This window comes from Triticum urartu, chromosome 1 (assembly GCF_003073215.2).
Source record: "Triticum urartu cultivar G1812 chromosome 1, Tu2.1, whole genome shotgun sequence".
NCBI lineage: Eukaryota > Viridiplantae > Streptophyta > Magnoliopsida > Poales > Poaceae > Triticum > Triticum urartu.
In genome coordinates, this window is record NC_053022.1 from 218,909,802 (window position 1) to 218,925,645 (window position 15,844).

General features: G+C 50.5%; 2 protein-coding genes across 2 annotated transcripts; one reads left to right on the forward strand and one right to left on the reverse strand.

Annotated features, from left to right (window-relative positions):
- Positions 1-5,445: 5,445 nt before the first annotated feature.
- On the reverse strand, positions 5,446-6,960 carry LOC125554624 (mitogen-activated protein kinase kinase kinase 18-like). The gene has a single exon (XM_048718127.1). The coding sequence runs from the start codon at positions 6,958-6,960 to the stop codon at positions 5,737-5,739; it is 1,224 nt and encodes a 407-aa protein (XP_048574084.1). The 3' UTR covers positions 5,446-5,736.
- Positions 6,961-9,100: 2,140 nt separating this feature from the next.
- LOC125554613 (UDP-glycosyltransferase 73E1-like) lies at positions 9,101-10,855 on the forward strand. The gene has a single exon (XM_048718121.1). It carries the CDS (start codon positions 9,140-9,142, stop codon positions 10,622-10,624), a length of 1,485 nt encoding a protein of 494 aa, XP_048574078.1. The 5' UTR covers positions 9,101-9,139; the 3' UTR covers positions 10,625-10,855.
- Positions 10,856-15,844: the final 4,989 nt, after the last annotated feature.

The window sequence follows — 15,844 nt, forward strand, 5'->3', positions numbered from 1 at the left end:
TATAAACAAGAGTATACTGATTGTTTCTACCATGGTGAACAGAATTTTTATCAAATTGCCATGGTCTACCAAGTAATAAGGAACATGCTTGCATAGGTACCACATCACAATCAACATAATCAGCATATGTAGAGATACTAAAATGCACACGAACAGTACGTGTTACCTTAACCTTGCCGCTGTTGTTGAACCATTGGATGTAGTAAGGATGTGGATGTGGTCTTGTGGTGAGAGATAGCTTCTCTACCATCTCCATGCTAGCCAAGTTATTGCAGCTCCCTCCATCTATGATGACGCGAACAGAATGTTCCTTCACAACTCCCTCTGTATGGAACAAATTATGCCTCTGATTTTGCTCAGCTTGTGTAACCTGCACACTCAAAACACGTTGAGCAACTAAACATTCATACCTGTCAGCATCTTCAACAGCCATGTATTGCGTCTCATGATCAGAATCATCTCCACCGTGTTCTTCACGTGTAATAAGAGCCAAAGTCTCCTCATCATAGTCACTAGCGGACTCATACCCACCATCCTCAGTAGCAATCATCACACGCTGAGATTGGCATTCTCTCGCAAAATGTCCTCTTCCCTTACAACGACGACAAATAATATCACTTGTGTGCCCTGTTGATGCCATGGAAGAAGAAGAGCTTTGCGCAGGTCCAACAGGTGTGCTCTTGGCAGATAGTGGTGGTTGTGCCTGCTTTCTTGTATCACGGCTGGAGATGGCACCTGATGGAGGTGCTGGTGGAGTGGAAGTAGAGGATGAACATGGTGTCCATGATGAAGATCGACCTGCAGAAAAGTTAGTTCGTGCCAATGCCTGTCGATCCTGCTCTTCACGTTCAGCTTTACAAGCAAGATGGAATAAACGAGTGATATTATTATACTCCTTATACTCTAGGATGGTCTGAATCTCTCTATTTAATCCACCCATAAAACGTGCAAGCGTAGCTTCCTTCTCCTCAACAATACCACATCTAATCATGCCAGTTTGTAATTTCTGATAATATTCTTCTACAGAATTTTTCCTTGTCTTAAACGCTGCAATTTTTGAAGTAATTCACGTTGATAATATGGTGGAACCCAACGAGTACGCATAGCAGTTTTCAAAGCAGCCCAAGTAGCAGGAATAGGATATAATCTACAATGCTCAGACCACCAAACACATGCAAAACTAGTGAATGCACAAATAGCAGCAGGAACACGTCTCTCCTCGGGATATTGTAAACATGTAAATCGTTGTTCAGTTTCTAACTCCCAAGTAAGATATATATCAGGAACATATCTACCCTCAAATGGTGGAATATTCAATTTTAGTTTAGGGAGATGGTCATGATCTCGTACCTGAGGGTGAGCCCTACCATTGCCATTATTTGCACGTGGACGACCTGGTGGTTGCTGTGCTGGTGGTGGCACGTAGTTCTGATTTTGATCAACCTCATCCTCGTAATCGCCGGCAAAATCATCCTCCTCCGCATCAGTAGCAGGAGCCACAGAAGTATCAACAGCAGCACCAACAGTTTGGCCAGGTGCAAGAGGGAGACGGCTCGCTCGGCAGAGGGCCGTTTCATGATGTGTAGATAGTCGTTGTTGTTGTTGTTGTTGTTGTTGTAGAGGTGCGTTAGGTGCAGCCGGTGGTGGTGGTGGAAGACGCGCGAGCAATTCATTAAACCTGTTATCGAGCTTTGTTTCGAACGTCTTCTCCATGTCATCTATCTTCTCCATGGCCTCTTCAAATCTGTTTAGCACATCTTGCACCTGTCCACTCATCATTTGCTGAAATTTATCATGCAACTCCTTATTCGTCATGTTCTCCCAGTCAGTCTCGTCGGTTTGTGATCCTGCCATGGTTAGCAACAATAGAAACACAAAAGAATATGATCCTACAGAATACTAACAAGAGGTGGTGGTGGTGTCACAAATCCGTCAAACCAATCTCAAATTCTTACTAGTTCTTACCCAGCAGCAGGTGGTGATCGGCAACCGTCGTAGTCAAAACTCTCAAAGCTTGGATAGAGCAATTACCAGGGAGAGTCAAACGCACGACGTAGATGTATGTGGAGCTGGGAAGGCTTATAATATGGTAGCAAAAAGGGTCAGCAATAATCAATTCAGAGATGCAAAGTTGAATAAACGCTCAACGACGGTACTATGCTGGTCCTAGGCTAGACCGTGCTAGAGACGCGAGCCTAGAACACTAACAAAATCACGACGCTGCACGTAAACAATTGAGGAGCACACTCTGATTTTTTTTTCTCTTTTTTTCACTTTTTTTGCATTTTTTTTCCTCTTTTTTTTGCTCCGCAACAAATTTTTTTCGAAAAAGTCTACAAATGGTCTAAAAACTGCCTAGCCAGAATTTTCCAGACTTAGTTTTTTTTGAGTTTGGAACTATTTTTCTTCTGCGGGCAGCACGGAATCTCAGGAGTCCTACTCTCTCATGACTCGTAGTATGGCGTGATCTAGAACTCGAAAACAAAGCAACAAATACTGGACATGGACTAGGACTGGTGGCAGAGATGAATCTGGTGGAACTCGGACTTTGGTGGTATATCTGGACTCGGATTGGTGGTAGTATATGGCGATGGTATATCTGGATTCGGATTGGTGGTGGTATATGAAGATGGTATATATGGACTCGGATTGGTGGTTGTATATGGCAGCGGCGATGTATATGGTGGGGTGGTGGTATATGGTAATGATGATGATGATGGTGCGGCGGCGGCGTGACAACCTGTGAACAGAACTCGAAACTCTAAAGGACTAGATGCTAAGACCAGCAACTTGACACGACGATGCAACCGCAAATTCAACAAAGCAAATACAGAAAAGATTATGCAAAGGCTCAGATTGGTTCGGATAGGATGAACTAACCCTAATTTTTTTGGCTTTTTCGTGGACTGTAGGTATGAAGAACAGACTCGAACTAATCTACGAAAAACTGTAAAATCTCACCGAGCAACCTGAAAATCTGATACCACTTGATAGAGGCAAAGGTGTCCCGATGTTCCAGTGAGATGGTGGCTATCGTTTTCTGTGGGAGTCGACCTTGACGATCCGACTACGAACGTGCGAGACGTCGCGCCTTAGCAATCGCTAAACCAACTTCCGAGGGTTATTGACCACGCCGGAGCACGATCAACCTGACCACGAGGGTTTGTTTCCTGCGAGCAAACGAAGAACAAGCAAGAAACTAAGATTGCAATCTGGATATTGCGAATATAAGATGAAAACTTTATTGATCAAGGTGGGGTTCAGTGACATCTTGGTCTGGTCGTTGGACACAAACGAAGTACGCGAAGTTGCAGTTATGGTGAACTTTTAATCTAAACAAAACCCAAAGCCTAAACGATGCCCTAAGGGCTGTATATATGGAGGAGAGAGGGGAAATTTCGTGGCCCTTGGTGGAGGGGTCTGAAACCAACCCTAACTCTTGTTTCCCCACATATACGGACTCTAAAAACAACCTATACTTAAGTACTTCGAAAATACATGGGCCTGGCCCAATAATAAGGTGACGCAGCACCTAAAATAGTCTCGGGACAAAATTTATGAAGTGGCATCTTGTATATTTCGTCCCATGCTTCATGCACTCATTATGGTGGCTTTAGAGTCCTGGAATCATCACTTGTAACTCCGTTCTTGTTCCCCTTGCGCGTGCCATCATCTCCATGCTTGAACTTGCTCCAAGGTTCATCTTTCTTGTCCAAGCTAGGCCCTTCATTTGTAAGCAAAACAAATGTATCCAATTTAGGCAGCATCATATTCTCATGAACATTAGAATCGTTACCAAGAAACGAAAGTACCTGATAATTCAATTGGCGTGCGTGAGCTCTAGTAATCGATCCAGTGTGTATAGCAGCAGGGGCTGTGGGTGTAACAATGGTATTGATGTCCTCATCACTACCGCTGCGGAGCGGTACTGCCGCTTGTGACTCCTCAGCGGTACTACCGCTGGGTAGCGCGGTACTACCGCTGGGACCCAGACAAGAGAGAGAAGATCTCTCCGTCGAAGCTGAAGTCGAGGCGATAGGGCCAGGCAGGCTAGCGGTAGTACTGCTGCGGAGTCACCGGCGGTACTACCGTTGCGGAGCGGTACTGCCGCTTGTGATCCCTCAGCGGTACTACCGCTGGGTTGCACGGTACTACCGCTGGGACCCAGACAAGACACAAGAGAGAAAAGATCTCTCCATCGAAGCGGAAGAGCTCTGAGGGTGAGAAGTGGATGTGTACGTGTTGATTCCACCCAAGCAATACCCCAGCAGACCCCCTCTTGAAGTACGGTGCCCTCTACGCAACTAGTCCACCAAAAGAGAAACGAAAAAGCTACACCGTCTTGAATGACACTCCGAGGGGAAGAAATCGTCTCGTGCCAAGGATGAATCTCTGAAATATTCAAAGCACACGATTAGTCCGCAAACACGTTGTCATCAATCACCAAAACCACATCGAGAGAGATATGCCTCAACAATAAGCAACAGTGTGGTGAGCAAATTACAGTAGTGGTTAAATTGCATTATATATGAGTATGAATATTAATGACATAATTAGCATAAGAGTGTCACATCCGTAAATCTATAGACCGTTATCCGATTGCATCTATAGCTATTACTCCACTCCAAGGCCACTATCCAGCATGCATCTAAACTGGCGAGAACATTGTGGCCAGGTCAAAATCGGCAAGCCGCTGGAGAGAGACTCTCACCCACGTGTCGAACCCAATGTCAAGGTTTCTCCCCTCCTTGGTCACCCAGATGAACGGCCGGTCGGAGCCTCCAGGCCGATGGTGAGCTCAATGATCCGCCACGGTAACAAATAGGCGAGCACATATCATGGAGGCCTCACATTGAGCCAAGAGATGATCCAGCCTGCGTCCATGGCCGGGCGATGGCCTCTCACACCTTTCGGTCGAGCCGAGCGCGTCTGAGTAGCCCTTCATGAACATGCCTTTCAAGGCGACCCACAAAATGATGCAATAGGTCGTGACAGCTTCAAAACCGGGCAATGGGCAAGGCTGTGCTACAATTCTATTAGCCAAGCCAATTGTTGGAACTGCTACAATATGGAAGCATGCATAGTTTGGTCCACGGCCCATCGGCTTCAAGAAATACTCCCTCCTTAATAATCTAAATGTTCTTATATTAGTTTACAGAGGGAGTACTTTACTTCTTGCACAAATAAGAATGATGTGTCCATTGTTCAATTACGCTTCTCGAAGCTCGCATTTTCTTTGTTCTCCTGATTGTGAAGTTCATTCATAGCAATATGAAAATCGTCCGATGAATCCATTTCGCTGGGACCGATCGACTTGAGGTGGAACAGGGGATCTAAAATTCCTTGCAAATATAAGTAGTTTATCTCGGCTGCAACTTGGTGGCGTAGGTAGGCAAAAGATTCAGGAGAAAATCTGAGGGGAACAACAACTATTTTTGTCTCAAATCTAAGCCTTCTAAAAAATATTCTTCACAATATATCAAAGCCGGGGGCGCCATTGAACAGCTCTAGGAGAATGCATGCGTTCTGATATCACTACGCACAACTCCTATAGCTACTGACCCTACGCTTCACACACCCTGCCTTGTACTATCACTGAAGAGCTCGGCTGCTGCTGCTGTGTACTACAAAATCTTGAGGACTGCCTAACGACATCATCGGCCGACATTTCGCGACGATCGCCAATCCAGCCTCGGTCCGAGTCCTTATTTGACTGAACACGCTAAAATCCATCACTTAACAGCTGCAGACTTCGATCCAGCCTTGGTCGGGGTCCCAGTCGGGCAACGGCAGGCCGGTGCATGCCAATTCCCTGATCCTGCCGACCGGGCTATTCGACGACATGTCGTCGTCGTCGGGCTCAAAGTCTGACTCCCAAAGTGCGGCGTCCAGCGTGCTCGTGGGAGACTCCCACGTCCGCTTCTTCACCGCCTCCTCCTCTTTCTTGATTGGCGTTGCCAGTGCCACGAATGGGTGCTCTAGGAGCTGCGCCGCCGTGTCACGGTCAGAGGCGCGCCTCCGCAAGCACCGGCCCAGGAAGTCCTTAGCCTCCGGCGAGAGCCACTGTGGCACCTCTGGTACGGCGTCGGTGAACCCGATTCGGTGCAGCACGGCGAACACGTTATCATCGGCGTCACCCCACGGGACGCGACCGCCCGTGGCCATCTCGAGGACGGTGCACCCCAGCGCCCACACGTCCGCCGGGGGACCCTGCTCCTCCCCGCGCGCCACCTCGGGCGCCATGAACGTCGGCGTGCCGCCGAACGGCCGCTTTGTATGACCCGCCGCCCTCGCGCAGCCAAAGTCGGCGAGCTTGGCCCGCCCGTCGGCGCCGACCACCACGTTCCTTCCCTTGACGTCCCCGTGCACCATGAGCCTCTCGTGGAGGTAATCCAGCCCCCTTAGCACGTCCGCCGCGTAAGCCCTTACGGCTTCTTCCTCGAGCCCGCGCCGCTGGTGACAACCTCCGCCGTTCCTTGCCGCCGCCGCCACGTCGGCGAGTGATCCGCCGGGCGCGAACTCCAGCAGCAGGTGATCCAGCGCCCCGATCGAGCGGAACCCTAGGCACTTGACGACGTGCGGGGAGGATAGGCCGGACATGATGCCCCATTCGCGGCGCAGCTGCGCGGCATCCCCGGCAGCCGCCGACTTCACGACGAAGAGCTCCCCGGAGGCCGCGTCTTCCGCGAGAGATACAGCAGCACCAGACGCGCCCTGGCAGAGCGGGCGGAGCAGCGTCCAGCCGCTGCTCCCGTTGATCGGTGCAGCCATTGCTAGCTTTCTCCCGGCGTCGGCGGTGTGGTTCATGTTTGTGTGTCGGGAATGCCACCCAGTGGTACGTCGATGGGTCTGGTGCGGAAGGTATTCATAGCGGGAGGCTGGCATGCTGGCAGGCAGGCAATCTGCATGCAGTGTCAAAGGGGCCAGAGTAGGTAGCGCGTGGCGATAGCTCATTGACATGTGGGCCAGTATGGCCGGTTGGGAAGTTAGCAACGTGGAGCTTATTTAGGAAGGGAACACATGTTTTAGCCAGTTTTTTCCTTCCATATATGCATGTTGTGCAGGCAGGGAAAACTAGCGGCTAAATGGGAGGCGTGTTTTATTTTCGAGTTTAATAGGAATCAAACGTGCCAAATGTGGAGAACTGTTAGAGTTTTGGTTAGTCATCCACCTGTTGAGTCTATATACGGTGAAAGTAGAAGGGAGAAACAACGAGGACACAAGATGTCGACCACATTATTCCTCCTTTCAATGGACGACGGGATAATGAACAACAGCGGAATAGTACCGACTAGCGAGCGTTGCCGGTCACTTTGCATCCTGAGAGCATCTTCAACAGCTGCCCAACGCGTGACGCGTTAAAAATAAATTTGCAGCGCGTCGATCGCCTGCTTTGGCGTGGTGGGGAGCGCTGACTTCAGCGGTCGCGATAAATTTAGCACGCGCGTAACTCCAGTAGGCGCGCTAAAATGCAGCGCGCACGCTCTCGCACGAACACTCTGGACTAGATTGCATAGATATTTTTTAGATACTAGTAATAATATATGTGCAATACATGTTTATATTAGGTAAAATACTAGTTTCATGTTATATTATGTAAGATATATATCTGTTGCACGTTGATATTTGGTAAAATATCAATTATTTTTTCGCAGGAATGATAGGATATTAATTACATGGCAGATTTAAGGGATAGCGTTGAGTCAAAACCTGTTTATAACCAATGAAAGTGATGGGTAATTAGAGCGTTAAACGTGTTTGATGCTCAACATTGAAGCGATTTGAACCGCTAAATAACATGATTTGACGGGCGAGATGGTTTGGATCTGTCCATTTGGATCTTTTTATATTGGTTTGGATATAGATAAAATAAACGATACATAGTCCATCATAGCATAGATAAAATTATACATAGATTTTTACATAATTCATAGCATAGATAGATAAAACTACGGTGCAACTACATAAAAACTACAGTGCAATTACATAAATAAAAACTACAGTGCAACTAGATAAAAACTATGGTGCAACTACAACCTACTCCGAGTCGCCCTCCTCATCATCATCCTCGCTAGTGTTGTCCGAGGTATCAAGCCAAATGTCCTCCCAACGAGAATCATCATCCTCAAAGAACGACTCCCCACCTGCTTCGATGATATCGCACTGTGATATGGCCAGTGCCTTCCGCCGACGCCTGTCCGCCCGCTCCACGCGGCGCCTTGCCGTCCTCTCCGCCCAGTAGGGGCACTCGTTGGCGACGTCTTCCGGGTGGCGCCGGTGTCACTCCGCCATGCTCCGCACGATCCTGGTCCGTGATAAGACGAGGCGGAGGGGCGACGGCCTGCGCCTGTTCGCGCGTGTAGACGTCGTGAAAGTTCATCTGCGACGAAGGCCTTTCAAGGCGCCACGCCGCCGCGTCGTATGTGCGGGCGGCCTCGTGCGCGGATCTCGAACGTGACAAGGCCGAGCCGGACGTCACCGGACCGAATCTCGGTGTAGTAGGTGCCACCAGGGCGCTCGCGGAGCAACAGAGCAAGCGGCAGAGGGAGCGGGGAGAACGCGCGTAGCAGTGTGAAGACTGCGTGGTAAGCGCCGTAATTTATAGGCGCGCCGAAAGCGGTGCACCAAATCTAGCACGCGAGCTGCATCCTTTTCCCCGCGCGCTAGATTCCCTTCTCCGCTGGAGCGCGTAAAAACGTTCGGCGCGCTAAAGTGACATTTTACCCCCGCGTGTCTTTTGACACCGCTGTTGGAGATGCTTTGATGAAACGGCCAAAGAAGCTTCTATCCGCGCATGCGTCATCACAGAAGAACGCCTGGCACAAACGCCAGCTACTTCGGTGCTTCCCGGTGTCCACCAGAGCCCGGCACCGAAGCGGCGAAGCCGTGGCTAACTCCTGTTCCGCCAGCGGGCGGCCAATTCCATCCGCGTGCCAATGCTGCACGTCGCCGTCGCAACGAAAAGCTCTCCGCGTTTGCCGCCGAGGTTCTTGTCCACTCGTGGTTCTTGCCAAGGCCTGCACTGCACCTCGAGATGCTTCTTGGCTTCTCTCTCCACATGTCACCATTAACCTCGGACGGGCGACGGGTACATATACGGCATGTCTGGCTGAGCAGCTGTGGCACAGCCGGCAGCCCAATGGACATGGACATGGCGCCGCCGCTACACTTCGTGCTGGTGCCGCTCCTTGCGCAGGGCCACGTGATCCCCACGGTGGACCTGGCGCGCCTCATCGCCGGGCGCGGCGGCACGCGCGTCACCGTTGTCCTGACGCCCGTCAACGCCGCGCGCAACGGAGCCGCCCTGGAGCACGCCCGCCGCGCGGGGCTCGCCGTCGACTTCGCCGAGCTCGACTTCCCGTCGGCCGCGGCGGGCCTGCCAGAGGGCTGCGAGAGCCACGACATGGTCAGTGACCTGTCACATATCAAGCTTTTCTACAACGCCATGTGGCTGCTCGCGGGCCCGCTCGACGCGTACCTCCGCGCCCTGCCGCGGCGGCCTGACTGCCTGGTCGCCGACACCTGCAACCCGTGGACGGCGGACGTCGCTCGACGGCTCGGCATCCCACGGTTCGTGTTCCACGGTCCGTCCGCGTTCTTCCTCCTGGCGGCGCATAACCTGGCCAAGCACGGTGTGCGCGACCGCGCCTCCGGCGAGTTCGAGCCGTTCGAGGTGCCCAACTTCCCGGTGCGCACGGTCGTGAACAAGGCGATGTCGCTCGGGTTCTTCCAGTGGCCAGGGCTGGAGGCGCAACGGCGCGAGACGCTGGACGCCGAGGCCACCGCCGACGGCTTCGTCGTCAACACGTGCGCGGCCTTCGAAGGCGCGTTCGTCGAGGGCTACGCGGGGGCGCTCGACCGAAAGGTGTGGGCGGTCGGGCCACTCTGCCTCCTAGACTCCGACGTCGAGACGACGGCCAGGAGAGGCGATCGCGCGGCCATGGACACTGGCCGGATCAGCTCCTGGCTCGACGCGAAGCCTCCACGATCCGTACTCTACGTCAGCTTCGGCAGCATCGCCCGCTTGTTACCGCCGCAGGTCGCCGAGCTCGCCGCCGGGCTGGAGGCGTCGGAGAGGCCGTTCGTCTGGGTGGCCAAGGAGGGCGACGACCTGGACGCCGGATTCGACTCGCGGGTGGAGGGCCGCGGCCTGGTCATCCGTGGGTGGGCGCCGCAGATGAGCATCCTGTCGCACCCGGCGGTGGGCGGCTTCTTGACGCACTGTGGCTGGAACTCCACGCTCGAGTCTCTCTCCAATGGCGTGCCGCTTCTGACCTGGCCTCACTTTGCCGACCAGTTCCTCAACGAGAAGCTAGTCGTCGACGTGCTTGGCGCTGGTGTCCGTGTCGGTGTGAAGGTGCCGTCGACCCACGTATTCCTGGACCCTGAGACACCGGCAGTGCAGGTTTGGGCAGACGATGTCGTAAGGACGGTGGCCAAGCTGATGGACGACGGGGCGGCAGTGCGGGCAAAGGCAATGGAGCTCGCAGCGAAGGCAAGGGAGGCCATGGCAAAAGGCGGGTCCTCGGACAGAGACCTGGTGGGCATGATTCAGCAGCTCAGAAAGCTTGCGAGTAATGAGAAGGATGAAGTTGTGTCTACTACAAGTGTAGATAGGTCATAATTGATTGAGACTTAACGAAATCTCAATCAAGTGACATGATATTTAAGAAAGAAAAAAGAAAAGGCAGAAAAGAAAATTTGCATGTATCTCAAAGAACTTACAAATGTTGCATCGACTGAGACATAACCAAGGCTAAGTCGACTGACATCTAGCAAAATTCTTCTGATATGTCAGCCGTTGGGGGTATCTTGTTGAGGGCAGTCCTCCTGCATTGGCATCTAATAAATTGCATGATTTGTATGATATAAGTTGGACCCTTTTTTTGAAAAGCACTGCTACATGGACGACATTCATCAGACGATACATGCACGACAACTGTGAAACAACAACTAACGGCTGAATTAGCCATCGTCCCAGTGTCGTTCAGCAATGTATCTTCCATGAAGTACTTCCGTTTTTTGAAACAAATTGCAGGACTAAATTGCAAAGAGCCAGTGATACAACACACCCCATAAGATCAAAAGATTACAAACAAGATCTTGAGAATCCGATTCACCACATCCACCAACACAAAATGCCGGCTGTGAAAGAACATATTTCAAATGTGATGGGTTATTGTTCGCGGACGTACCCAAACGCGTTGGCCATGTTAGTAGGAACCAAAATAATGTTAGTCATTGCGCTTCTTTTGGTCGCGTGGAAGCAAGAAGTACAGTTTAGCTGTGGTCAAGCCCTGCAAATATACCCACACTTTGTACGGAGGGTTTTGTTCTTTCTTGAGTAAGGAAAAATCCATTTTATACCCCTAAAAAAACAAGTTAAACATTAGCATCCGGTAAGCAGTAAAATAGTAGCCGTGGTCAGCGGTAACATGATGACAGTGTGATCGAAAAGGAAAAGTAACACGATGACAGTAAACGATCGGGTGTGTTTGGATCGGAAACGAAGTTGGAATGTCATTGTTCCATTTCACTGTAATGGGTAGGTTATGTTCGTGTGTTTGGTTGAGATATTTGATGGAATGTAATGATTACGTTTCAACGTTTGGTTTGAGTGATGGAATAGAATGAATTCAGTTCAAAACATCTCCTATATAAAAGTGACGAGACTAGCTCTCATATGCATAGATATACAATAGGGAAACGATTGGGCGTGGTGCGCCGGCCGAACTTTGGGCCGGTCGCTTCCATGCGCGCTTCGCCCCAGCCATCCATCAAGCGACATGTAGACACGGGGGCCACCAAACGCTATCCTCTCTGCTTTCTTCAACCTCACGCGAATCTCGCCCCACAATGCATGCATCTCTTGCCTCCCCCGTTGCAGCACGCGAGCAGCTCGCCGTTGACCATAGATGTAGTTTGGAAGATCGAAGTCCCCGCCGCCCATGGTTGCAGCCCCGCTCGTGTCCCCCCACCCCCCACCTCCACCCCTTCTTCCTTGTCCCTCACTTCCTTTCTCCTCCTCCTCAAAACACTGGGAGGACCGAGGTGCCCGTGCTACAATCATGGCCATGGGGAGGAGCTGCAACCGCGGTACTGGGAGAGTTGCAAACGACGTTTTCCCGTGCTACAACCATGGACACAAAAAGCTACATCCAGTAGATAAAAAAGCTTCAACCAGACAATAAAATACAGGAAAAGTTACAACCGTTTGACAAAAAGCTTCAACTCGCAGTTGAAAAAGTTTCAACCAGAGATTGACAAATCTTCCTCGACGACGGCCATGGCGTCTCTCTGTGATTTCACCCAGGCACTGCTCAAAATGAAAAAAGTTTCAATCATTTACAGAAAAGCTTCCACCGTAGAGGGGAAAAGCTTCAACCATTGAGAGAAAAGCTACAACCGTGTCAATTTTTTGCTACAACTTTTTGCTACAACGACATCTGTTTTTTGCTGGACCAACAGATTTTGCTACATCCAGCATCGTTTTCTACAGCCGGCATCGTTTTTTGCTGGAACTAGTCAAGTGTCTAGCTTCCACCAAGGAAGGAAATGCTTCAACCGTTTGTGGAAAAGCTTCATCCAACTAGAGGAAAAGTTTCAAGAATGGCATGAGGAAAAATCTTCCACCGCGGGAAAAAGCTTCAATGGTGGAAAAAGCTTCAAACATCAATGAAAAAGCTTCAACCGCCAGAAGAAAAAGTTTCAAGCGGTAATGACAAAAAAGTTTCAACCAGGGGAGCCGGGCGAACGACGATGGCGACGAGGACGGCGACCGGCGACCGGGAGCGGCAAGGAAGGCGACCGGGGGCGACGAGGACGACGACCGGGGGCGAGGACGGCGACCGGGCGGCAACAAGGACGGAGATCGGCAATCGGGGGCAAGGACGGCGACCTGGCGGCAACAAGGAGCTGCAGATCTAACCCGAGATAGAAGAAGCCCGGGACGAATCGTTTTTTTTTTGCTGCATCCAGTGGCCACGCGGCTCGCATCGAACGGCTAGGGCTGGACCGGCTGAAACTGTTCGGCCGGTGCGCCGGCGCCTAGCATCGCTCTATACAATATGACCAAGTATAAAATCTTTGTATTTCTGGAAACATAATATTGGTCGGACCCGTGGCATTCCGTTCGATGACTGAAACTAAACAGACCCTAACTGACGAGGTCTCGCTTTGGTTTTGACAGTTGCAGGTTCAGACGGGTCCTGACGAATCTCAATTTTCCGTCACCGCCTTCCATCTGTATCCGCCGTCGCCTCAACTCCCGGCGGCGGTCCGAGGTCAGAGATCTGGTAGCTTTATCCGACCGTCTACGACTCGGATTCTGAGGAGGTACGTGACCTTTTTCCCTTTCCCGATCGCAATCGGTTCAGGATCGAGTCCGATTTCAACTTAGTTAGAACCCCTGGCAGGCAGCCCTTTTATAACTGCCTATATAATTCAATTCAATCAACACAATCTTCGTCCTCTAGTCTGATACCTGGACTGCCTTGGCAGATTATATGACAGACAGATCCGTAGAGCGGATGATGAACCGGAGAATTGATAGCCCGGAGGAGGAGCAAATGATCGGAGGTGTGCGTAAGCCGCGACAAGGGCAGGCGAGCTACTCTAAACACACCGGCAAAAAGCTGGAGAAGCAGAAGCACCTCTACCTGCTGATCGATGACTGGAGCAAAGGCTTCACCCTTCATAAGATTGACAAGGACACTAACTACTCTGACCTCCGGGAGCCTGGCGTTCTCCGGTTAATCGCACCCGTGCCTCGTCGTTGCACGACCTTCGCTGCCATGGGCGGCAACATCTTCATCACCACCAACCCACGCCGTGGACAGACCTCCAGCCTCGTTTACGACACAGAGGCGCGAAAATATATAATAGAACACCTGCACCAGGCCCTTCCTATTTAGCCATCCATTCTGCGCTTCGCGATTCGTGCAAACATATTTCTTTTTTTGTTTCTCTCGCATAAAACATGTTTTGAAGTTCAAACCTTTGCAGCGTGGCAAAACTTTCTATCTAGGATCTAGGATAAATCTTTCAGATTTTTTGGTCAAAAATAAATATACAAAAAATGTTTTTTTAGATTTAAAAATCATTTTTTGTATATTTATTTTTGACCAAAAAATTTGAAAGATTTATCCTAAATTCTAGATAGAAAGCTTTGCTACGCTGCAAAGGTTTGAATTTCAAAACATGTTTTATGCGAGAGAAACAAAAAAAAGAAAATTTCAGACAAAAAGTTAGTTGTGTTGCACAGATTTTAAAGTAATATTGGACAGCTAGGATAGCAGGGCCCGGGTGCAGATGTTTTACAAATCCACGTCTTACAGAGACGGCCGGGCTGGCCGTCGGCCCTCCCCTCCCGGAACCACTGCTGTGTCACCATAGGTGTGTTGCCACCACCGATGCGCTGTATGCATTCCCATGTTTCGTCCAAAACACGCAGCAGGACTTCTTCCAGGCCATGTCGTTGGCACCAACGGACAACGACGATCCGTGGGCTCCAAGGCCGACCATGGACTGGCGCTGGCAGAGCGTGCCCTCGCCGTGGCCGTTCACCAAGGAAGTCATCGACTCGTACGCCTTGCACCCAGATGGACGCACCATCTTCCTAACGGCGCACAGCAAGTACGACGGCCCAAGCCCGTGCCCGTCGGCCATGTCCACCTTCTCCTTCGACACCAAGGGCCAGCGGTGGAGGTCACATGGGGATTGGCCCTTGCCCTTCAGGGGCCAAGGCTACTTCGACAGCCAGCTCGATGCATGGGTTGGCCTCCAGAAGGATGGCACCATCTGCTCCTGCCAAGTTGCCTCCCGCACCAGCACAACCCAGTCGCAGCCGGACTGGAAGACGGTCAAGGAAAGGTTTTTCTCCAAGCCCCCTGACAGCAAGCGCCGACTGGCGGCGCCAATGGACGCCACTCTCACACATCTGGGCAACGCCCAGTTTTGCCTTGTGGAGTGTGCTACGCGAGGGAGTCGAGTACAAGGATGCTTTTGGCGACCGTGACGGCTGCATGCTCCGAATCACCACGTTTGGCCTCAAGTACAGCCATAAGGAGGAGCTGCAGACCATGAACCGCATCACTAACTCGTATATAGTGTCAAAGCATGCCCCGTTGTTTTCTCCCGTAGCCTTCTGGATGTAGAAGAAGCTGCTAGTAGCATACTCTGTCCCGTCCGTCCACTACTCTGTATCTAGATGTATATTATGACACTATGGGCCGAATGGAATCCTTTCAGTGAAAATCTATGTATCTGAACCTAATTGATTTCGGGCCACTGTCTAGGTCACTACACATATGGAAGATTCGAGTTTCATTTCGAATTAAGATTTTCATGTGGTTCGTTCATAAAGGAGTCATATTAACCAAAGATAACTTGCTAAAAACAAGTTGGATCGGTAACTTCGGATGCTGTTTTTGTGATCACAATGAAACGATTAAACACCTATTTCTCGAGTGTTCACTTGCAAAACTATTATAGCTCACAATACATATAGCTTTTAACGTCCACCCCCCAACGAGCATAAACACGTTATTTGATACGTGGCCCAATGAAGTGAACATACATATAACGAAACATATTCAAATAGGGATATGAGCACTACTTTGGGCAATATGGAATACTAGAAATGATTTGATTTTTAATGAGACAAACTTCACGAATTTTTTGCAGGTTATCTATAGAGCTACAACGTGGATCCGTATGTGGTCATTACTCACTCATGTGAACTCCAGGGGGCTTTTGATTATTGGGTGCAACCGTTGGGAGACGGTAGCACTGACTATCTTCAGCCGATTTGGACGACGAGCTGATAATAGGCTAGCTGTATAGG

What these genes read in the sequence shown, in the direction of transcription:
- LOC125554624 (XM_048718127.1), bottom strand. Translation starts at nt 6,960, where the DNA reads ATGTCAATGAGCTATCGCCACGCGCTACCTACTCTGGCCCCTTTGACA.
- LOC125554613 (XM_048718121.1), top strand. Translation starts at nt 9,140, where the DNA reads ATGGACATGGACATGGCGCCGCCGCTACACTTCGTGCTGGTGCCGCTC.